The sequence below is a fragment of the Ambystoma mexicanum genome, chromosome 13 (genome assembly GCF_040938575.1).
Source record: "Ambystoma mexicanum isolate Mex_15411 chromosome 13, UKY_AmexF1_1, whole genome shotgun sequence".
Lineage (NCBI taxonomy): Eukaryota > Metazoa > Chordata > Amphibia > Caudata > Ambystomatidae > Ambystoma > Ambystoma mexicanum.
In genome coordinates this window covers 519,395,298-519,419,636 of record NC_090938.1, presented here as the reverse complement: position 1 = coordinate 519,419,636, position 24,339 = coordinate 519,395,298, and the positions used below count along the sequence as shown (strand labels likewise).

The 24,339-nt window shown below is 47.4% G+C and overlaps 1 protein-coding gene across 5 annotated transcripts in view; it reads right to left on the bottom strand.

Moving 5' to 3' along the window:
* Nucleotides 1-24,339, bottom strand: part of NBR1 (NBR1 autophagy cargo receptor) — a 1,466,631-nt gene that overhangs the window by 1,267,065 nt on the left and 175,227 nt on the right. For all 5 annotated transcript variants that reach the window (XM_069634202.1, XM_069634206.1, XM_069634204.1 and 2 more), the window contains exon 5: nt 9,413-9,435. In XM_069634202.1, the coding sequence (XP_069490303.1) occupies nt 9,413-9,435 (23 nt within the window). The remainder of the gene's footprint in view (nt 1-9,412; nt 9,436-24,339) is intronic.

The following is a 24,339-nucleotide window of genomic DNA, read 5'->3' as shown; positions in this document are numbered from 1 at the left end:
AAGCTCGCCAGCCGGCCTCCCACCGGGGTGCTTCGGTGGGGGCCCGACCCCAACGCCGGTTCAATCCTGCTTGGACGCGGCCTTGCCGCCTTGACCTCCTTGGCGACGACGGCGGGGTCCGCTAGACTTGCCTCGTCCTCTGTAGGCCTCTTGCGACGACGAGCGGGCCGCTTGACGGTAGGAAGCGAAACCGCCGCCGGAACCTTTGGAGGCGCCCTTGCCTCCGCTGCTCCGAAAGGGCGTCCGTCGTTGCTGCAGAACTCCAAGGGCCCGGGCCGTCTCAGTATCCGCCTTAATGGCCTGAAGGGAATCGTCCACAGTCTTCCCAAACAGGTTGTTCCCGTCGAAGGGCATGTCCAGGACTCTGGTCTGGACGTCCTGCCGGAAGTCCGTAGCTTTGAGCCATCCACGACGTCGAAGGCAAACGCCGTTGCCCAACTGGCGGAACCCAGTGTCGGCGATGTCCGTCGCCACGGTGATAGCGTGGTCGGAGGCCACCTCACCTTCCTGCAGGATCTCCAGGGCCTCCGCCCTCTTGTCGTCCGGCAGAAAATCCAGCAGGGGAGCTATCTTGTACCAGAGCTCCCTGTCGTAGCGAGCCACGATAGCCAAGGCGTTGGCCGCTTTAATCGTCGTCGCTGCCGACGAGATGACTCTACGTCCCATCGCATCCAATTTCTTTCCCTCGCCGTCCGGCGGGGAAGTCGATGTGGAGGCCGCACCCCCCCCCCGCTTTCTTCCTGGCCGCCGCGGAGACGACGGAATCCGGGGTAGGCTGCGCCCGGAGGCACAGGGGGGCCGTGTCCGGGACCCGGTATTTTTTCTCGTACCGGTCTCTTCTAGCTGGCGTCGTGGAAGGGTTCTTGAGGAGGGAAAGGCCCTCATCCCAAATGTCGTCCAGCAGAGGCACCGCGAGGACCGTCTTCCTCTTGGCCTCGCGCCTCTGATAAAGGAAGCCTTCCTTTTTCTTCTCCTCAGGGCAGAGTTGGAAAAGCTCGGAAGCCCTGGAGATCATGGAGTGGAAAGATCCGATCTCGTCGGGCGGAGAAGCCCTGGCGGGAGGCGACGACGGAATATCCTCGTCGTATGCCTCGTCGTCCGTACCCGTCGCTGCCGTGTCAGTCCCCGTATCATCCCCTCGGGTGGACGGGGAGGAGGGCTGAACGGGGCGCGACGGTTGAAAAGGAGGTGGTGGATGGATCCTTCTTTTCTTGGTAGGGGGAACACCAGAAGGCCCCGGTTCTGGATCCCCCGACGGGAGAGGTTCCTCCGTCGGTAACGGTAGCCTCGTCCTTATCTCGGTGCATAAGGACTGTATGGCCAACAAAATGGCCGCCGAGTTGTCTTGCGGCGCTGGTAGAGGGGAATCCGACGGGCGAGCAGGGGCCCCGTCGGCATCCTCGACGATGTCGTCGTCGTCACCTGCGTCGGGGTCCATTCCGACGGGCTGGCTTTCTTCCACGCCTAGGCCGTGGCTTAAGACCTCGATCAGCTCCTCTTCTGAGGTTGAGGCCGAATCTACGACGACGCCCTGCCCCCCCTTCTTCTTCCCCACGGGGGGTTTCACGGGGGTCCTCTCGATGGGCACAAAAGAAGACTCCCTCCGAGGAGGCAGGGAGATTCTGGGCCCTGAGGTCGCCACCACTGGTGTAGCCTCCACAGGCTGAGCCAGGGCCGCCGCGACCGTTTCGATAGAGGGCTTGGTCGGATGGATCAAGGCCTTCACCACCTTAGGTGCGCTCACCGCCTTATCCTTGAGGGAGGGGGCACTGCCACGCTCCTCCTCTGCCTTAGAGCTCGACCGGGGCCTCTCCAGGAGCTTCGCCGGGTGCTCGGCCTTCCTCTTACCCGACCCAGAGCGTTGGCTCGTGGTTGATGGTGCCGGGGAGGGTGCGCCCTGCCTGACGCCCGTAGAGCCCGACCGTTCGGCGCTCCCGGTGCCAGCGGACTCGCGGTGCTTAGCCTTATGTTGGGCCCCCGTCGCCGGGGCGCCCTCAAAGGTCTTAGAAGGCCGCTCGGATTTCCTCTTCTTCTCGCCGGACGGGCTCTTACCCTCCAGCCAGTTGGCGAGACGTTGATGGCGGTCCTTCATGGTCCGTTCCGACGTGTTGCCGCAAAACGCACAGTCCTTCTCCACGTGCGTCTTGTCCTCATGAAGGCAGTAAAGGCAGAAAGAGTGTTCGTCCTCCTTAAAGACGTTCTGCAGCTGGCATGCAGGGCAGACCCTGAACAGCTTTCCGGGCGTCGAGCTTCCCTTCTCCTGGGCCATCTCCGAGACCGGGCCTGAGAAGCTTCTGGAGTCCTCCGAAGTGTAGCTCGACGAAATCTTCACCCTTGAGGGGCGCAGGCGAATCCGACACGGGTCCCCGTTGATCGGATGTAGGATAGGTGGAGCTTGAGGCTCTTTTGACCGAAAATATCGAAGTTTTTGTGAAAAAGCGCGAAAAAATAGCACTAACGCTCGAGAGCAATAGCACGAGGATCCCAACACATGAACGTGCGGTAAAAATCTGAAGATGGCTGCCAGAGGCGGGGCTTAGGTAGAGGGCAGTCATTGGCTGTGGTCAGTATGACGCAGAGACCAGTGATTGGTTACTACTACGAAAGACAGATCAGAAACGAAACTGATACTGGTTTTTTCTTTACCGAGGATTCCCAGCCTGACGACGGGGAATATTCATGAGCATGTGAATCCATGCCAGACCCCATGCTGGAGAAGTAGGCCTTCTGGGAAGAGGGGCGTAGCCAACAGGAGCAACACAATAACTACACAAATAAGGGTCTTCTTCTGTCCAGCGTTTCCCACCATCAAACAGCACTCTGCAGCCAATCTTGCAAGGCGCGCACGCAGGACTTATGTGATTTAATTGCCCGGGTTCCTTCCCTTGCCAGGACTTTTTATATGTTTAACAGTTCCTCTGTATCACCAACACTGCATATATTGCTCTGGGCTTGGTATATATGTCTGCAGTAATGTTTGTTAAAACTTTGCCCACACTTGCATCTCGGGCATCCATAGTTCTTTGGGGTTTGTACTATGCCATTTCGGATTTCAAACTAACTATCTTCTTGTAGTTTTAACAATGGTGTTGCATTTAAATTATCATTGGCATGGTTGCCAGATCTCACCAGTTCTCTCCAGTGTCTACGGTCTGGTCTGCGCTTCTGCGGCATGGCTCTTTAACCCGCTTTCCACTCTGGAGTGTGCAGATGCCCTTCTGGCTTCCTTCGCGGCTCTGTGGTCACACGCCTGCTTCCTATTAGGACCAGGAATGTAGAACGCTGCCTGTTCGATCTGCCAAGCGTCCAGGAACTCTCTTGCAGCTCCCAGCGTCTCCACTGCACTTCCTGCTTGTGCAGTGTGTTTTTCCTTCTTTCTCGGGAGCCTCCTCTGCTCCGCCACACCTTGTTTCATGTTTGTGAGCCTCTGCATAAGAACCAACGTCTTCTCCTGCACTGCCACATTCAGTAGTGCGGTTGCCATCTTTAAATGTCCCGTGCACAGGTGATTTGGAAAAACAACTAGACTTCATGTTGTGCTTCCAGCTCTTAATTCCTTGTACAAACTCCTTCATCTAACACATCTCAGTGGTTAGCCAATTCTGGGAGTTGTAGTCCATGGGTGTAAATGGACACATGGTGTTCAAATAATTATTCTCAGTGATTTCACATAAAAGTACATTAGAAGCAAAAAGTGTTGTGTTGGAGTTGTGTGTGTTTAGGTCACAGGTGGGGGATTGACCACAAGAATATTAAGGTTTCTTTACTTAATCTAGAAAGGGGGTTCGGAGGGGGCAAGCAGCTGACCATTGGTCATTAAGGTCTTGGGTATTAGAGGGTCTTCCTCATGGGAAAGGGGGAAGATACCGCGCCTCGTCCAATGAAGTCATGACATCTCTGCAGTAGTTGTCTCCTCCAATGTGATCCTCCTATATGTAGCCGTCCACACGGTCTGGACCTGGTAGTGACTGTCGTCCCCTGGCCACATGGGACGATTCCGCTGGGGAATCCATGATGACTCCATTGGATTCATCACACAAAGTATATGTACAACTTTGGAGAAGGGCAGAGAGCCTGTGTGTGAAAACCAGATGTCCAGACAGGGGAGAATACCATGTGATCACAAGAAGCCCTGGCAGGAGAGTACACCAGGCAAACACAAGTGTGTAAAAGCGAGAGACCCTGGCAGGAAAGTGTCCCGGACAAGAGGCCTCGATAGCGAAACATATCAGATGGCTAAAGCTATATGGAGTAAAAGAGGTCCTGAGAAGTAACATCAGGACTGAAAAAAAGGATTCTGTTGATGGAAAAAAAGAAAGTCCTAAGAAAAGACTTAGGACTAGAAAAATAGACGTGTGAACCAGGAAGGAAAAAGCAAAAGCCTGGCAGGAACGCGAACCAGGTGTTCAGGAAGAGACATATTGTAACGTTAGAAAAGTTTGTACGTTAACATTGTTGCAGGACCCAAAAGGCATAAGGAACTGTTATGTGTGAAATCTCAGACAGCAAAGAGGAATCCAGGAGAAGGGAGACACCCTCTGGAGCAGAGACGTCTTATCTTCTAGTAACTTTTGTGTTACACCATTTATTCTTATTTTGTGAACACATTTCAAAACCTCCTAAAGGTTAAAGAAATTTACCGTTTCACCTTTGAGTTTAGTTTTAGTGTGAGGGTCAGAATAGAACTTTAGACACAGGACAGTATTATTTTGGACATTCTGACAGTGACAGATCCTTAGTGTTGGTTTAGGTAGGGATATTCCTCTTAGAGCAGGGTCAGAGAGGCATTTTCCCAACCCCTTTTTCTTTGAACAAAAGTATTTAACCAAAAACCTGGCAAACTTGTGTCCGGTTTTATTCCAGACTCTTTACACCTCACACTCTAAAAAGTAACTAAGGTGCTTTGGGTAATGTCTCTGACTTGCGATGTGTGAAAATGTTCACGTTCAACAAAAAGGCGTAAATCCAACTAAGTTCCAAATTAATGATGCTCTCAGTTCCAGGGAATCACTCCCTTCCCCAGGTTCCTCTCCACCAAACAAAAAGTTCAAAAGATTAACCAGTTCTTTGTAACTCAAGAGGATAACTCTCCTCCCTTTGATGTCGCAAATTGTTCCAGGGGAAAGGTCTCCCTTCCCCAAGTCCTTCGTACACTCAACGTAATGTGAAAATCCAAAGGGCATGAATCTTCCTTGGGATTCTCTGACTCACACAACAACTGGTGTACTCTCCTGCCAGGTTCTCTTTACTCATCCATCACAGATCAGAACCTTAAGGGCATGGGTCTTGCTTGGTATTCTTTTGTTCACAAAACACTTGGCATGCTCTCCTGCCAGGTTCTCTTTATATAGTTCACTTTCTACACAATTAACTCTGCCTGGTATTCTCCTTGGACAGGTATTGACGTACAATTCCCGCGCTACGCGCTAAACCCTCCAAAGTGCCCTGGCTGCCCTTTACTTCTCAGTGGGCTCACCGGTTCTTACTAGCGGCTTCAGGGTCCTTCGCGTCTCCAGAGTCGGCCTATGGCTTGTCATCGGGCCCAAGGAGCACTTTGTTCGCTTGTCGGCCTTCATCACGCCTCTGGCTCCCCTTGGCAGACTCCTCTCTTCCCTGCGTTTCGGTGACTGTACTCCGACCCGTGAGCATCTACAGACTACGCTCCCAGGCGTTGGCAGGACCATCTGCTTCCCTTGGCCATTCCGACGCGAGCTGGATACAGCAAAACTCATGTGCCGCCAGGCGCAGTCCTCCCAGTCACCTTCCTCGGTAGATCTGAACCCAGCGGGGTAAGAAAACTAATTCTTTGCTTCTTTTCCCAGCATGGTTTTAAAAGATGTTGGGCCAATTGCAGTCTTCCAAACCTAGACGGTTGGCTTTGGTTCACACTAGGAGTAATCCTCATTGCTCCTTCCCTCTGCCTCGTCCTCGTCCAAGTTCTTATTCTGTTCTTTGCTCTCTGACATTGAGGAACATGGTCAGAAAGATTGTCAGGTTGTTGAGGGATTGAGGGAATATCCTTAAAAGGGAAAAGAGGATATTGTGGTTCACCTGATGTTGTCATGTCATCCTCTCCGAGGGGCACCTGCCTACATGTGACCTTACTCAAATAGCCACTATCAGGGTCAGGATCAGGTAGTGGCTGCTGTCCCCTGGCCATCCCAGGGAAAGGAGTGATGACATCATCAGATTCATCACAGGGAGTAGTAGAGGGGAGTTTAGCATAGAGGGGGGGGGGGGAGCAGCAGTAGACAGAAGAACATCAGCGGGACAGTGTGAGAAACAGAAGGAGAGAAAGTGGCCAGTGGGAGGATGAGGATGAGAAAGAAGGAGAGTAGATGTAAATTAGAGGAGGGGAAGGACAGAACATCAAGGATAAGAGTATGAGGGTGTGAGAGGTAAATGACAGTAAGATCAGAGCAATTAGAAGGCACCGCTTATTGATAACATTCTCATTGTGGGTCCCAGGTTAAGTACATGCAATAAAATCCAGGAGGGACTGAAAGACAAGGTGGTTGTCTTTAGGTCCTCACTATTAGCTGGCACAACCAGGGTTCGAAACTGACAGAGATGTGAGAAATTTAGCTCCTGACACACCTATGTGAATTTAACTATGTGCGTTTGGGACAATCTACAAATATACCTACGGGCACATCTATACTATATCTAAAGTCTAAGGGTCCTAAATAATGGACAAACTGATCTGTTTGCATCCTACGTTGAAATTACATTTGAGGAACGCTATTCACTAGCTCCTTGCTCCCCAGTGGTAGCTCCTAGTCAATGGTTTATGCTGGTTAACCAGGAGATGCTTTTACCACTGCTTATCCAATCTTAATTCCGATACCTAAAGACCTTTGGCTTGTAGGGATTACCAATCTTGAATTAACATCTTGTAATTTGGTGAAGCCTGATCTAGGGAGGGAAAAGCCCACGGGAGAAAAGAGAGGGACGGTGCTCAGTTAGACCCTACGCATATATTTTAATAAAAATCCTTTAAACGTCGTAGAGAGTTTGTGTTCTTCAGGCATTCTGTGACAACCCTATTACTTGCTGTGACCTGCCTCTACCCCCAAAACAAAGAAACTGTATTATAGAATAGTATGATGAATCTGAGGATGTCGTCCCTTCTCCCCTGAGGGGGGGGGCGTTTATCATGTGGCCAGGGCAGTGCGTACACAGTACAATAATCCCCCTGGGGGTTGTGCATCGAGGCAGGATCCCATGGGTAAGGAAGCCACCGGTGGAATTGGGGACGATGGTTCTCTGAGAGCGTGGTTTTCTTCTGCCTTAATACACCCCATCCCCTCTCAGATATCAAATCCTTCCCCCTCCTTGGTAGGAAGAACTAATATACTTTGTTGCAAAGCTGGTGACTAATATACTTGAAAATCTTCACCTATTAGAAAATACTGAATGTCCTGCCTCAGAGGGGAAGACCAGTACTGGGACGAAGAAGATCACTCCAGAAGAAAAAGTGGGGGGTCTAGTCTTTTTTGCAAAGTCAAGTGCCCGAATGAAGACAGCTGGCTAGCGCGGGGGTTCAAAAGGAGCTTCGCTATGAAGCTTGGCGAGAATAATACTCTGAGGAGGAACAGCAGGTTACCTGCACCAAGCAGGCTGAGAGAAGCCGAGTGAGAAGCCCGAAATGAGGGGAAGGAAAACCCGACAAAGGTCCGTGCAAGAAGGACGGACAGGGTTGCTGCCAATACTTAACTCCAGGTGACCCTGGCACCCGTAAGCCGCTTGTAAGGCAGGACATGCAACCGGAGCAAGAGACACCTGCGGAACCGCTGCAGACCACGCCATTCACGAAGGAGATCCTTGAGCCTGGAGGAGCAACACAAGAGATGGGGAAACGCTGGTGCCGATCAACGGGGAGAGAACAGGTACGCGGGTTTATCAGAACATGTTGGAAGTCCGTGGAAGCTCAAGGGGGAATATACAAGTTGAAAGAAGAGGGATGGGGACCCAAAAGAGACTAAAAGAGGGTCTGGAATCCCAGAGCAGCATACTTGCCAGGAGAGTGAACCAAGGGGCAACAAACTTGTGCGAGTCTCGGACCTGCACCCATATCAAAAACCAAAGACTAATGCCAGGAGGGTCTGGGACCCAGTGGAAGACACAGATCACCTTTGTGAGTCACAAACTCGTTCCCATTTACAAGATTGGAAACCAGGGCACCAAAGACTCTGGGATTAAGTGAAACCTATACTTGGTAGAGGAGTATGTCAAGTTAGGGGGGCTTGAAGGACTGGGAATACAAGAGACAATTCTTGGTGTGCTATCCTGTGATCACAAGGACAATAAACCTAGGGGAAAGGAGCATTACCCTAGCTTTGGAACTTGCTATTTTTGAACATCATTTTGCATCACTTTATTACCAGCAAACATGGAGACTTTCTGTTTACTGAGAACACCAAGAACACTGTTTTTTTTTAAGTAAAGACTTGTCCTTGCACAGTTGTATCAGTATATTAGTGTGAGGGGCAGAAGTAGGTTTTCATTGGACACAACAGGGACTGACAATTTTTAGTTTCGGACTTCCTGACATTTTCATTAGTTTGAGAGGCACAGAGGGGTATTTTTCCAAACCTTTTTCATTTAATAAAAGTCTTTACTCAATATCATGCCACCCTTGTGTTCGAGTCTGACTTCTGCATCCTTACAATATATACACGCACAATCTTGTGGCAAAACGAGACCACAATTGTAGGGCATATGCATTTGTCTTATCGGCACTGACGGGGATGTCATTTGCTTGTATGGTCACAGACACTAATCAACAAAAGCTTAGATTTCCAGACTCTGGAAAGGGGAGGGCTGTTATGGGTATTTTATTTACTAAATTTAAAAAAGCAAAATAGGTTTCCTAAGGTTAAAGACTGTAAATGCAGTTTAATCCTATGATACACTAAGTTGTGATTTGCGCTATAGGAAATGCTTAATTAAAATCAACTGACCATACCAAGATCAAAACGCCAATACACTTATTGCACACATGAACATCCTGTACCGGCTGTGTAACTGCAGTCAGATCCCTTCCAAAAAAACAACCTCCTCCTGCATACCCTCATGTCCAAAATCCCCACTGCCAAAATAACATGTTAATCAAGATAACAGTTGATTTCTGTAACATTTTGAGATGAAAAACAACATTCAAATATTGACTAGCATGGTACAGCTACATAGTATCATACTGGAAACGGGTGAATATTTGCTCCAATAAGGTAGAAAAAACGAAATTCTACAACACCAAAAACAAAAAGCACTAAAACAATAATTACATCACTTGTAACACTTTCAAAAACCATGTGTTTTGTGCTATAAATCTGGTTGCAAGACTGTTTCATCAACTTTTTGGACAGTGGCGTGTTTGGAAAGATTTTGATAGAAAAAAATATAACAGTACCTTCAAAGCTTCTTCATACTCCTCTAAAATATGAATTAAGAAACATTATTAGTGTTTGCACTTACCAATAACACATTAAATATTAAATAGTCATACTATCATGTTGCAAGCAAACGTTTTTGGTTACAGTTTCTTGCGACAACACAAGACTGCTAAGCAATGCAGAAAGGCAATGCAGAATAATAGTCAACCTCTTTTTTAATATGCAGATTAATAAAGATAAAGTCTTGAAATGCTAGTCTTTTAAAATGCTAATAATGACAATGAGGATAAAAAAGTGAAAACAAAAATACATAATTCGCTTCCTATATTACCCCTGACCAAAACAATTAACATTCAACAACATACATGATAATGCCCAAACCATTTCATAAAAAGTAAACAATCAGCATATTCTAGTCTACTATGGAATGTTTAACGTTGGCCTGTGTGAGGGGTTAGAAATGAGAGGCAGACACAAGTTGTAATATTTATTTTCATTATCAGACATCTTTATTAAAATAAAAGGGCTGGAAAAATTGTCTCTCTGCCGCTGTGTTAGGGAGAAGTCTCTGTTAAGGCTAATTTCCCAAACCTAGTGAGTCCCGCAGCAGCTTTGCTGGATTTTTGGGGTTTATTTTTTTCTCCTGCTAAGAGTGAGACTCTTTTTCTCCCACTCTTAGACATGATTTGAGATATCCTTTGACTTTGTAATGTGTTTAATGGGCTACGGGGTCTTTTACTCCATAGGGTTTCATGTATTTTTGGTAAGTGTGTTACACAACACCCTCAGTGCAGTAACACAGGCGTGTCATAGTGATCCCCAAACATAGACTCCATACCCTGGGACTGACTACTGTCTCCCAGGGCATGTAAAGTCACCATTGACTTTACTAGTCTTAAATTGGGAACAGAACCAGTACAAACCATCATATTGTGGAAGTACTGATAGGGGTAATTAGATTGCCACTGGGTCTGTTTTTCGAGGGGGCACTGTGCAGTCCCTCCTCGTCGAGTTTCTGGCTGGTGGCAGTGGTTACCACGCGAAATATTCCACCGGAATATTTCCTATGAGATTTTCCCATTCATGTTAAACGCACCACTTTTTGGTACAATGTTAAAGATACCGCCGGGTTATTTATTTAATATTTATTCCCCGGTTGGGTCTTTTTGCCAGGACTCGGTTTTAAAATGGCGTTTGTGTTCGCCTCTGTAATTCCAACCCAAGTCGAGACCTTTGTTCCACTTTTTGGCGGGCTTCTCCACAGAAGCCTCCAAAAGTGGTGCCCCTCTGTCTGGGTGTACAGGATGTGTGGGAGGGGGGTTTAGGCACCCTGGACTGAGTTGCCTCGGCAACTCAAGTCGCACTCTTGTGTGATTGGCCCAGTGGTGAGCCGCCTGGCTCACCACTTAGCATGTTTGAGTGACAGCTAGGACCGATGAATGGGGGGTTTCTGCATAAAAGCAGGGCTTTAGGGACTGGAACTTCAGAAGTCGCCACAGGACCAAAGAATCCGAAGAGGGAGAAGCTGAGCCGACCTGCAACGACGACACCACCGGTGGAGCCCTGCTTAACCGTCTCACCACTTCCCAACGACAGAGAAGATCTTCATCCCGGAGAGTCTTCTTCCTCTGAGCTGGTGGGGATAAACAGTTTGCCCTCTTTTTCGCCTTCCTGGATCGTCTCGTGGTCGAATCGCCCATGCCAAGCACCCCAGCGGCCGGATAGCCACGCTTCACCACTACCGCAAATAAAAGGGTAGTACCTTTTAACCGGGAAACTCAGCGGCTGGTTTCTTCCCTGGCAGTTCAACGACCTCCAGCTTTCCTCCACGTCGAGATCTCCTCTTCCACTGGACGAAGCACCGACTTGCACCCGCTGCCAGGAACAACTGCCCCCGTTGGAGCTTTCTCACCATTCCAGCTACTGAGTCCCGCCTGGTCTCCCTTGCAACAGGCTGTTAAAGGTGTCCCGTAAATCCTCGACTTTCTATCCTGGGGTGTCTTGGGACCTACTAACTAACTTTTCCTAACTTGAGCCAACCCTTTTTGAACTCTTTGCAACAACACTTTAAAAGTACTATTCAACTGTGTGATCTTGGACACATTCCGACTTGCTCTCTTCAAGAGTGGGCCTGGCCTATGACTTTCTTGCTCCTCAGTAGATTCTGCCTTTTCTGACTTGCTCTGGTTCTCCTAAAGTGTTGGTATTGTGTATGTTCCTAATTCTGCCTTTTTCCCTCCCTTTTTAATTAACTTATTGGAGTGCCATCTTAGGTTAAGCACTCACCTCCGTCTGAAAATAAGTGGTGTTTTAACTAAGACTTGTTCAGTAAGTGATCAGGGATGCATATATATATTAATAGTGACTGTGTTTGAACTTGCTTGCCATATTAGTGTTAGTGTATTTTACAAAGTGTGTTTTTAAATAAATAATTATATACTTTTATACCCAAGCTCTGGTCAGTGTTTGCTTGTGCTACTGTATTTTGGTACCTATCTTGTATACTCTATATACTGTCTAACTCTTCTTGAGAGAAGTATGGCTGCTCAGCCACAGCTACCAGGTAAATCTGGGTGGTTCAGACTGCTCCCAATTGGGTTTACTGCCAACACCTGTAGTCCTAAGCCTTTTGCAGTGGTCCCTAAGGGAACTGCACATGTTTCTGCCTAACACCCTATCCTAAAGAGAGTTTCCCTACCCAGAAACTCAAACTAATCATCAGTCTGTGTCTCGTCGTCAAAAGAAACTGTCCTTGTGTCCAAAACATTCTACTTTGACCCCCACACTAGAAATGTACAACTAAGGGTTTAAGGAAATGACTCTGAATTAAGTTTGACAGAAAGTGTTCACAATTAAAGCACGCATATACATTCAACAAAAATGGTCTTTTCCAAGGAGAAATCCTTGGATACAGAGGGTGGTTCCCTTCCCCAAAATAATATAGATAGGATGGCAAAGGTGTCTCTTTCAAAATACAGTCCCCTTGGCTCTTTATTCAGGATGTTCCTGTGCCAACAATATATCCAATAGAAGAACAAGTTACTTCTTACCTTGTAACGTTCTTTCGACGGGATGTTCCTCCAACGTATTCCTCATCTTAGATATCTCCTTCCAGCTCTGCTGGCCTCAGAAAATTTTTTCTCTAGAGGGTGCTGCGCGTCGACGTCCTCCGAGTCGATGTCCCTCGACAGCCGCCGTATCGACGTCATCCTGCCTATAAAGGCCGCGCGCAGCGTCCGTTGCTCAGTTCCGTTTTGTAGCCCACAATAATTCTTTCTGGACTAGACTAATCACCCTGAAGGAGCGTAAGCTGCAACAACAAGGGAAGTAGAACTGCGGGGATGGATGGGAGGGTCGATGAGGAATATGTCGGAGGAACATCCCGTCGAAAGAACGTTACAAGGTAAGAAGTAACTTGTTCTTCGAAGGGATTGTGTCCTCCGACGTATTCCTCATCTTAGATAGGCTCCCATAGCAGTATTCTATTATCGGAGGAGGGAGTACTGACTTCATGCTGTCTTCTATTGATGAATAGAATGCAGTACAGTCCTTCCAAACATAGTCTTTTGACTGGAGGAGAAATCCAAGTTGTAAAATCGTGTAAAGGTATGGACAGACGACCATGTAGCGGCCACAGAGATGTCTTTAACCGGCACACCTCTTTTGAGGGCCGATGAAGCTGCAATACCTCTGGTCGAATGAGCCCTAAGGTTTTGAGGGGGCTCTTTCCCTGCCAGTTTATAACATTCCAGAATGGCTAGAATGATCCATCTGGAAATGGTCTGCTTAGTTATTGGTAACCCCAGCTTGTGACCTGTGTAACCTACAAACAGCTGGTCTGCCTGTCTTATCCTGGCTAGTCTACTGATGTAAAAACTTAAAGCCCTTCTAGGGTCTAGCCTGTGTAACCTCTCTTCCTGTTTCTCCGGATGAGGAGGAGGATAGAAAGATGGTAGGGTAATCTTCTGAGTGATATGGAATTCCGAAACCACCTTTGGGAGGAAATTAGGCTTCACTTGCAGGACAACTTTGTCTTTGTGAAATATTGTGTGAGGGGGTTTACAAGAAAGAGCTTGTAATTCGCTCACCCTTCTAGCAGATGTAAGTGCTATTTATAAAACAGTTTTAAGGGTAAGGAATCTTAACGAACAAGAATGGAGAGGTTCGAAAGGTGTGCCCATCAGGAAAGTTAGTACTAAGTTTAAATCCCATAGGGGAACTTGGAATGGTCTTGGGGGATAAACATTAGTTAACCCCTTTAGAAACTGTATTACCAAGGGTAATTTGAAATAGGATGGTTCTTCCGCAGTGCGCTTAAAGATGGATAGCGCTGCGAGATAGCCCTTAATGGTGCCAACTTGAAGGCCTGAATTCGCCAAATATAGAAGGAAGGACAAAACCATTGGTGTACCACATGAAAAAGGGTCGATATTCTGTTCTCTACACCAACTGCAAAATCTGTTCCAACGGCAGCGGTATAAAGACTTTGTTGCTGGCCTCCTTGCCGAAAGCAACACCTCCATAACATCATCCGGGAGGTCCCAATCCTTGTACCTCAACCTTTCAGAAGCCAAGCGTGAAGGTTGAGGGTTTTGATGTCTGGATGGAGAACCTGACCTCCCTTCTGTGAGAGTAGGTTCTCTCTGAGTGGAAGTCGAATTGGAGGGCAGATGGACAAGTCTAGAAGGTCCGGGTACCACGTTCTCCTGGCCCAATCCGGGGCAATTAGGATCATGGTTCTCTGGAATCTTCTCAACCTCCTGATCATTTGAGGAATGACAGGGACCGGTGGGAACGCGTACAGAAGCGGAAACTCCCAGTCCACTATGAACGCGTCTCCCAGAGCTCCTCTCGGGGGAAATTCCCTTGAGCAGAACAGATCGCATTTCCTGTTGACGCTGGTGGCGAACAGATCCACCTGAGGGGTTCCCCAAAGGGCGAAGATCTCTTGAAGGACTTCCTGAGCTAGTTCCCACTCGTGGGAGACTGTGCTCTGCCTGCTCAGAGTGTCCGCTGTCAAGTTCTTCTCTCCGGCTAGGTGAACTGCCGATAGAGAGATTCCTTCTTGGATTGCCCAAAACCAGAGCTGCATCGCCTCTCTGCACAGGGGTAGTGATCCTACGCCTCCTCTTTTGTTGAGGTAATGCATGGCCACTGTGTTGTCCGTCATTATCAGGACGTTTTTCCCTTGTACAGCTGGCAGGAACGCCTTCAGCGCAAGTCTGATGGCTCTCAGCTCTAACAGGTTGATATGTAGTCTGGACTCCGATGGAGACCAACGACCGCTGATGGTCAAGTCGTTGGCGTGGGCTCCCCACCCCGTGAGTGAGGCATCCGTGACTACAGTTATCTCCGGCCAGGGTTGCCAAAAATGTTCTCCTTTCAGAATGTTCTCCTGACAGGCCCACCACTGAAGGTCTCGAGCTACTCTGTCGGGAACCTGAAGAAGATCTGTCATTCTCCTTGAGAATTGTGACCACTGAGTCCTCAGTGCCCACTGGAGGGATCTCATTCTCAGGCGAGCCTCTGGCACTAGGAAAATGCAGGATGCCATGAGGCCTAGCAACCTCAAAAAGTCGAAGGCTGGGAGACGTTGGGCATGTTGAAACTTGGTAACCATCTGTAGAATATCTTGAGCCCTCACCTCTGGTGGCGAGGCTTTTCCCAGGGAAGTGTCCAGGATCGCTCCTATGAACTGGAGTCTCTGCGATGGTATCATTTGTGACTTCTTTAAATTGAGGGAGAAGCCCAGTCTGTGAAGGGAGTGGCACACGTGATTTAGTTGGATCTGAGCTTGTTCCGAAGAAACAGCCCTGATCAACCAATCGTCCAGATAGGGGTAGACGTGAATACCTTCCCTCCTTAGACTTGCTGCCACTACCGACATTAACTAGGTGAAGACCCTCAGGGCGGAGGTCAGCCCAAATGGCAGCACTCGAAATTGATAGTGAGAGTTGCCAATTGCGAACCTCAGGTATTTCCTGTGTTTGAGATGGATAGGCACATGGAAATAAGCGTCCTGAAGGTCCAGAGATACCAACCAGTCCTGGAACTGAAGGGCCTGGAGGATCTGAGAAAGAGTGACCATCTTGAATTTGTCTTTTCTGAGGAATTTGTTCAATTCTCGCAAGTCCAAGATGGGTCTCAGTCCTCCGTCTTTCTTTGGAATGAGAAAGTAAGGGGAGTACCAGCCATTGTTCCTCTCCGCTACAGGTACCGGTTCTATGGCACCTTTCTCTAGCAGGTCCAAAATTTCCTGCAAGAGGAGCGAATCTGGAGCTTTCTGAGAGCTGATCCCCGGTGGATGACTCTGAGGTATACGTAGGAAAGGCAGGCAGTAACCTTGGGCAACTGTTTCCAATGCCCAAGCATCTGACGTGATAACCTGCCATACCGCCAGATGTTGAGTCAACCTGCCTCCTACAGGTGTCCTGTGAGGGAAGTCCTCAGAGTGGTTTTGGGGCGGCTGATGCAGATGCCGATGGTAAAGAGGCACCTGCTGTTGCTGCGGCTTTTGAATATCTACCCGTCCACCTTGGGTAGTTCTTCTTTGTCCCCTTTGAGTCGGTCGTCCTCTACCTCTTCCGAATGCGGAGTAGAAGCGAAAGGACTTGCCCCTCGCAGAGGTTCCTGTAGGACGAAAAGGGGTTTGACGGATTGCAGCTCCTAGGGATTTTGCTGCTGCTTTTGAAGTTTGCAGTTTCTCTAAACTGTCATCCGCCTTTTTCCCGAACAAAGAAGAGCCATCGAATGGCATGTTCAAGAGCCTGGCTTGCACATCTGGGGCAAAACCCGACTTTCTCAACCAAGCGAATCTCCTGGTTGATGTACTTGCCGCCATTGCTCTGCTGATACTGTCAGCCGAATCAATGCCCGTCTGGAGGGATTCGCACATAGCGTCTTTACCGTCCTGTATAATATTCAGGAACGCATCCCTTTCTTCTCCCTCCGGGATGCAGTCAGCCGCTGTAGAAGCACACTCCCAAAGTGTATGGCTGAACCTAGCAAGGGTGCAAGTAGCATTAACAGATTTTAACGCCATGCTACATGCTGAAAAGACTTTCTTTGCCATAGCATCATATTTTTTATCGTCCTGTGGGACGGTAGGATAAGCCGTCTTGACATCGATAGAGGATGCTGCCTGTACCACCAGACTTTCTGGGGATGGGTGTTTAGACAAAAACTCCGGGTCTGTAGAGGATACCCTGTACTTTGTAGACAGTTTTTTATTTACTGCTGGTACCACATCTGGAGTTTCCCAGTTTGTCATGACCTTCCTCTGAAGAGCTTTATGAAAAGGCACCACAGGATCCTCCTGTGGGCCTTTGTCAAGAATATCCGTGAGGTCATCTTGTTGGAAAGATTGTGAAGGTGCAGACCACCCCATGAACTCTGTGATCCTGGCCATTAAGGCTCTATAGGGGGTTTCAGCATGCTCCCCCGGGTCTGGCCTAGCAAACTCCACCTCAGGGGAAGTGTCGAACCCACTTGCATCATGTAAGGAATCATGAAGATCCTTTAACCTGCGTTCTTCAGAGGAAAATTCCTCTCTAATTGGGGTTACAGGTCCCTGCAACTCAAATGTGTCTTCCTGTTCAGACAATTCACCCTCTTCCAATATTGAGGACATAGTTCTCAATTGTTCTGAACTCATAAAGGGAGTAAATCCCATTTCCAGGACAGAGGGTGCCGAGCTTGTCATTTTCGGCCTCGAAAACGTCGATGTCGTCGACGCCGACGCCGAAGGCTTCGAGCGTGGCGTCGAAAACAAAGGCGGAGGCTTCGATGACCTCGACAGAATTGGGATTCTACTCGACAATTTCGAAGCCATCGCCATCGAGGACCTGGGGATAGTCACTGGGTGTGTCGTGACCGTGAGTTTTCTTGGCGTCGACGCCGGTGTCGTAGCTGGCGTCGAGTCGACAGACCCGTGTGTCGAAGGTTGCTTCGACAACGGCGTCGAAGACACCGACCTCGGCGTCGACGGAACCCTCGTCGACGGAACCTTCGAGGAAGGTTTGGAGGTCATAGTCCTACTGGAGGGTTCGAGACGCGCTCGAGAGGTTTCCTTCGCCGGGTACTGCGACACGCGGCGTTTTTGACCTTTGGGTCTTTCGACCAGAGCATCGCTCTCGGCAGTCTTCGAGGGGGTCCAGGCCGCTTTCTCGAAGACGCTCATATTTTTGTGGAATTCCTCCCATTCAGACCGGGAACTATGTTTCGTGGGGCAAGGGATTCTTTTTGGCGAAACAGAGGAAGATGAAGACGGAGAAGGGGATCTTCGACGTCTCCTCTTCGAGTGCTTCGATCTCGAGGAGTGATGGGACCCACTCCGAGACCTGGAGCGCGAATGGTGACGAGGAGACGAATGTCTCGACTTCGTCGACGAAGAAGAAGCTTTAAAAGTCTTACCTTTCTCCAGCTTCCCCCTACGCTCCTTCAGGGCTTTAGCTGTCATGGACATACAGTCCTCGCACTCCGAACAATGATGTTCAGCTCCCAAACACCACAGACAAACTCTGTGAGGGTCAGTCAGCGACATCTTTTTCCCACAATCTCGGCATTTTTTGAAGCCGGATCGAGGAGTTGTCGGTTCCGACGAGGAAGCCATCGAGTACGGATCGAATAACTCGAGGTAAATAAGATTAATCTGACAAGAACTGAGCAACGGTATTCAGAGGCACTGAGTGAGCGCGGAAAAACGGAACTGAGCAACGGACGCTGCGCGCGGGCTTTATAGGCAGGATGACGTCAACGTCGATACGGCGGCTGTCGAGGGACATCGACTCGGAGGACGTCGACGCGCAGCGCCCTCTAGAGAAAAGATTTTCCGAGGCCAGCAGAGCTGGAAGGAGATATCTAAGATGAGGAATACGTCGGAGGACACAATCCCTTCGAAATTAGCTCTTCCTAGATTTCTTTCCACGAGTTCCCAAACCTAAAGGGGTTTTATTCAAAATAAGATATTCCACAGAGGTCTTTAACCTCTTTGATAGCTTAATGGACCTCCTGATGTACTTATCCATCAGGACTCCTCCTGCGAGCTATTCAGGCCTTAGCTTAGACTCTTTTGACGCATATTTGGATTTCAACAAGGAAAGGTCTTTGTTCAATTTCACAACTTCAACTTGCCCGTTTTCTTAATATCTCTGGTATACTTATTTTACCATCTGTTTTACAAAGTAAGTTTCTTTCTGTGATTGTGATGGACTTCCTGGTAAACTCCCCTGCCAGTTATCTTCCCAAAATTCCAACATGCAACCACCTCTCATCAGCAGCACACTTCTCTGACAAAGCCAACGCTTGGATACAATCCTTTCTACATAATAGATCCACAAGTCTCTTCGCACCTTCGGCCTCTGTCGAGCCAGCACCTGTCACATGTGGAGTCCCTCAAAACTCCTGTGTGTCACCAACATCATATAATGTGTTCACAAAACCTCTATTCAACGACTGACTATTTGGGTGTCACCTACACGAACTATACGGATGACACCTAAATACTCATCTCTATCACTGGGGACCACATCAAGGACTCTAAAGATCTAAATGACATTTACCTCATCATACGAGCCTTGGTGGCTAAGCATGGACTATGCCTTAACGAAAAGACAGAGCTACTCCTCTTAGGATCCCAATCCAGACTTAACAAATTAGACGTACAATTCACATTCTTTAACATCGAATGCAATAATATAAAGGTATCCAGAGACGTAAAAATGCTATGCATTTATCTAGACTCTTCACTCACCCTGACTAGACAAATCAACGCAATAGCCTCATCCACTACCAGCACCTGCAAGTTAATTAACGCTTGCAGACCATTCTGATCGACAACCAACTATACTTCCATAGCCAGAGCATGAGTTCTCTCTAAACTAGATTAATGTAATGGACTTTACCTAGGCACGAGCCAACGCAACTTAAACAAGTTGCAAGTAATTCAAAATAATGCCCTCCGATCAGCACTGAACCTCCCAAGGACTCAACACATCTCGGAAATAAGACGCAACACCCATTGGCTCTCTGTTAACAACGTAAGTGCCTCGCGAACCTGGCGCCCAGTTACCTGCCTGACAAATTCACCCGAAACACCTCAGTCTGCCCTACTAGATCCGCACAAGTACACTGCTTAAGGATCCCTAGGTTTAAGCTCCAGAAAGTTGGAGGCAGCAGCTTCCCTGTGTTAGCTGCTAAACTGTGGAGCACACTACCACTATCCTTAAGATCAGAACCCCCCTTCCATCTATTCAGAAACAAATCAAAAACATGGCTTCTCTTGCAAGAGGTTTAAGAAATGCCTTACTCTGCTCGTCTGTACTTTCAAGACATTTAAGAATGTACATGTAAGATATTTAGAATCTTAGCCTTTACTCTCCTCTCCTGTACTTTTTACTGCATCTTTTATGATTCTTTTGTCTACCACAATCTGCCTGTAACAATGTAACATATGTAGATGTAAGAAAAGCGCTCAGATGCCCCAGGGCTAGGTGCGCTATATAAATACATTTCTTCCGACTTCTATTGTAAAATCTCAATAAAGAATGTTTAAAAGAAAATAAAAATACAGTATATATATATATCCTATGCAAAATAACTTGATTTATTTTCATAATCTTCCTGTCATCTTTTCACATTCATATCTCTATTCCAACATAAACACATTAAAAGTATAGAAATCTAAAAGAAAATAATCAACCCAAAGGAGAAATCACATTTCTAAGAAGTAATGGTATTGATATTCTGATCCTTTCCTGTTCTATTGTTATGCTGATCATAAGGGTTTTCATTACTAACCTTTTGAGTAGCTTTCGGAAGGGGAGCCTTACTCTGACTGCAAGCCATTAGGTATTCTGGCATCGTGGATATCTCACCCTCCGGGGAAGATGAGTACAGTGTCTTTCGCAGAAGAGCCCTCTTATTCACTTGGGGGCCTTCTCCTCAGAGGTGATCCACCCAGCTAATACCACGCTAAGGGCTATAGTTAGGTAGCGGCTGCCTTCCCCAGGCTACCTGGGAGGAGACATTAAGGAGGGATTCTTTGAGGACTCCACAGGAATCATCACATTCGCCACTTATTATGCTTCCACAGTTTTAAGGAAAATAACTCTTTCCCTTTGGTTCTTCTATTTTTCACCATCCAATATTTTAATACAGGACAAGGTTATTCCATGGGGGACAAGGTCTTCCCTTGAGTCACTTTTAAACACAGTTTTCTTGAATCTTTAGTTTAACTCATTCTGTATCTCAATTAACCTTAAAGGAGTATAAGTCTTCCCTTTTCCTTTGACTGTTCCTCTTTTTAGCCCTGTGTAGTCACCTGCCAGAGTATTGTGAATGTAATACTGATCCGTAAAAGGGGTATGGGGTCTTCCTTTTTGTATTCGTTCTCACTGTTACACAGTTTCAGGTTTACTTCTCTTCTTACTCCTGGTTTACTCTCCTGCCAGGTAGTTCTATTCTTTCATGGTTGTGAGCCCCAGACTCACTTTTTGCCTGGTTCACTATCCTGCCAGGGCTTTTCCGTTCTTTGCTCATTCTTTCTTTCATCCAAGAAATAATGCTTTTCCAGTATTCACCGACCCTTTCTCATGAAAATTCTTATTGGTATCAATTCCTCTTTTGAAATATTGGGTCACCAACCCTTTCTTAACACTGGTGGTATTTGTGTCAGTGTCCTTTTTCAAGCACTGAGCTGCCGACCCGTTCTTCACACTGAGTATTCGTGTCAACCTCGCTCTCCAAGTACGGGGTCACCAACCCTTTCTTAACACTGTTCGTATTTGAATCAGTTCCTCCTATTACTTTAATTGGACTTTCTTGTGCTGTTAATGATGTGCAACACTCGCTTTGAAGTGCTCCGGTAACCCACTCATTCTCTCAGGGCTTACCGGGCAGCTCTGGTGTTCCTCACATCCTTCCGTCGTCGTCATCGTCGTCTTCTTCTTCGGTTCGCTGGCTGGGGGTGCGTCCCATTAGCCGCCTAGCTCCCGCTTCATCTTCCTTTGCCTCGGGTGGCTCCAGCTGCCTACTGCAATAAAGAGGGGAGCTTCTCTTGGCAAAGCCTCTCTGCACGCCGTTCTCGTTAGCCTCCATGCTGCCTTCCACCGTCTGCTCGCTCCGGCGTTCCAACCAGCATCAGCAAAAGCTGAGTTCCACTGCAGTCTGTCTTTCACTAGTAATTTCTTCAGCTGTGTGTGTTTTAAACTTCCCGACACTTTACAAAGGCTAGAACGCAGCGTTTGCTTCCAGTTCCTGGTCATCCTCATTGTTCTATCCCTCTTCCTCATTTCAGTACTTAAGGGGAGAGAAGGTAAATAAGGTTGTTGGTCAAGAAAACTTGGGAATTCTTTATCCATGTCAGAATAAGCCATGCAGGTATGTTGCAAAGTCACATGAGTGTCATTAAGAAATACATCTGAAGGTTTATTCTGATTCAGTGTTTTCCTGTCTCTCTGGAGCTTGTCCTCACCTACGTGGTCCTCGCATAGATAGCCATCCCAGGGTCAGAGTCGGGTAGCTTCTGCCTTTCCCTGGCAACTTAAGGGACACTTCCCTCCAGAGAACCAGTGACAATATCGCTAGATTCGTCACATACCCTTCCCCTTAAAAAAGTCATTTACCCCTGGGTAGTTGTATGGCGTTCCCTGGCATTATTGTTCCAGTCCCAGGCATCTTGTTTATATGTGTGAACTCTCGGTATAAACATGAATCAAGGTGGGGAATACCTAGTTCGGGATCTTTGATAATGTGCTTAAAATTTTCGAAGTGCGTACCTATTATGGCTTCCTCTGGTAGACCAGGGACGACGGCAGAGTTTATCCTTGTGGTCTGGCCTTGCATTTGTATGACTACAGGAATTCTGTTACATCTCCGGATCACTGTGAACACAGGTGACTTTTACTGGGTGTTTTGTTCCCAATTCATTAGTTGATATTATGTCTGGCCTCACAGCTGTTTGTTTACTGCCGCAGTCCACCACTGCCAACTAAGGCTTTCTATTTACTTGAGCAGTTTCAAGGGTTTTGAAGGGAAAAGTATTACAATAAAAACTACTTGTAGTTTCTATTAGTTCTTCTACAGCTTTATTCCACTCCCCTCATTCTTTGCCCTTCATCTACCCGATCTCCATCGGGTCTTCCACAAAAGAGACATACTATCGTACCTAGCACCCCTGTTGCACCTGTTCCCATGGCTCCACACCTTCGTGGGACACGTTTCGCTTATCCAACAACGAGACCGTTCTATACTAAGTGGAGACTGTTTGATGCATTGCCAGGAAAGCAGCATATTCACTATACACACCGGTATTATCACGTAATCTGCATTTAATCACGTGATTCCTTGCTACTTATGTGAACAGCGTTGGGAACTCTCATTCGATGCTTCTGATTGAGTTTCTACGGTAGTTGTTTCTCTGTGAAGCTACGTTCTGCGTTATTCGCATTACTGTTTTCTAAAAACAATGTTCCTGAATCCATTTCGACCACTTACTGCTTTTCCTTAAGCGGTTACTTTTGTTTCCGGTTACCAGTGACGAGTCTTCCGCTATCTGGCTTCCAAAGCGGATCCTCGGCTCAGTTGCGCCCGCTCGAGGTTTTTCCAGCACGGATTAAAACTTGGTTACGCTGGATCGGGAAATCGAGCAAGATCTAATCTCTGCGATTGTCTTACGCGGCGGCTTTCCAGGTCATCTACAGGCCGCCGCGCCGCACGGCAGCAGCCCAGCATTTCACTAGCAGTCGCATTTAAATGGCGGCAGTCCTAGACTCCTATATAGCCGTATAGACATTTCCGGCTGCTCCGGCTTATACAGTTTCAACTAGCTGGGCATTGCAAATTCCTCGTTCTCAAAACTCCACGAGCCTAACCATCGGTTATACTGCTCTTCAGGATTAGTGCTTACCCTCCCATTCCAACTTACCTTTTTTGACCATCGAAGGGCATGGATTATTAGTCCCGACAATAACAGTTTTCACCAATTGCTTTCTCCAAATCACCCTAAGGATACACGTGCACTGGACTGTACTTCATGGACGCTATCCAGTAGTACACCAACCCGGTACGTGACCCATGTGCCATTCGAGATTAGTTCCTTTACTAACCTTCCTTCCTTGTCATTGCACCTTACTTGGATTGACTTGGTGTTCCTTGTCGGACTTGTGCCAATCTACTCAAGCCAACAGGTTGGTGGTACTCCTTACTTCCACAAATTCCTTGTGTCAACACAAATTTATTTTGCGATTAGTTAAAATTGAATAGTCGGATAGACGAGAGCCATCAATTAAAAGCCGTACCTTGAATAAAAGATTTGTAGATTGGTATGCCCAGCTGTTAGAAAATCGATTGTTTGATGGTCTGAATGGATTCATGTGGGGGGAGAACCTCTACTTTATACTCGTTTCCCTGTGCTTCTTTTATTCTAATTATCATGAAGAGGGTAGGTGTGTCACGGTTTTTATGGCGGTATGATAACCTTCTTGCCAAATTATTGTATATCATGGTTATCGTGGTATAGCAGGTGGAGTTAACTAATCTAACAAATATATTCTTAAAAATTGTTAGCATTTTGAAACGTGTCTCTACACATTTTTAGCTGATCCTCCAGGAATTGAAGGCAGCTGCAGATTTGGTCTTTCATGGCACTCACTCATTGATCGCCTTGAATGTGGAAGTGTTAAAATGCACATTTTGAACAATGAGCTTGCTGCTCAGTCACAGGTCATCGCTTTGAAAATCGGCCTCGACCTACATTATTTTGGAACCACATGGCATGGGCATCATGACCCCTCGCTGCGATCAGTCATAAAAGTTTGTTTTGATAACGCTTTATCCCATTTAAAGGAGAAAAGTCACTCATGTGAGGTCTGAAAGCCCATGTCATTATGTTTCCTTTGTCAAAATGTCATAGCCAGCACACACTCATCGAAAGGTTTCATATTGA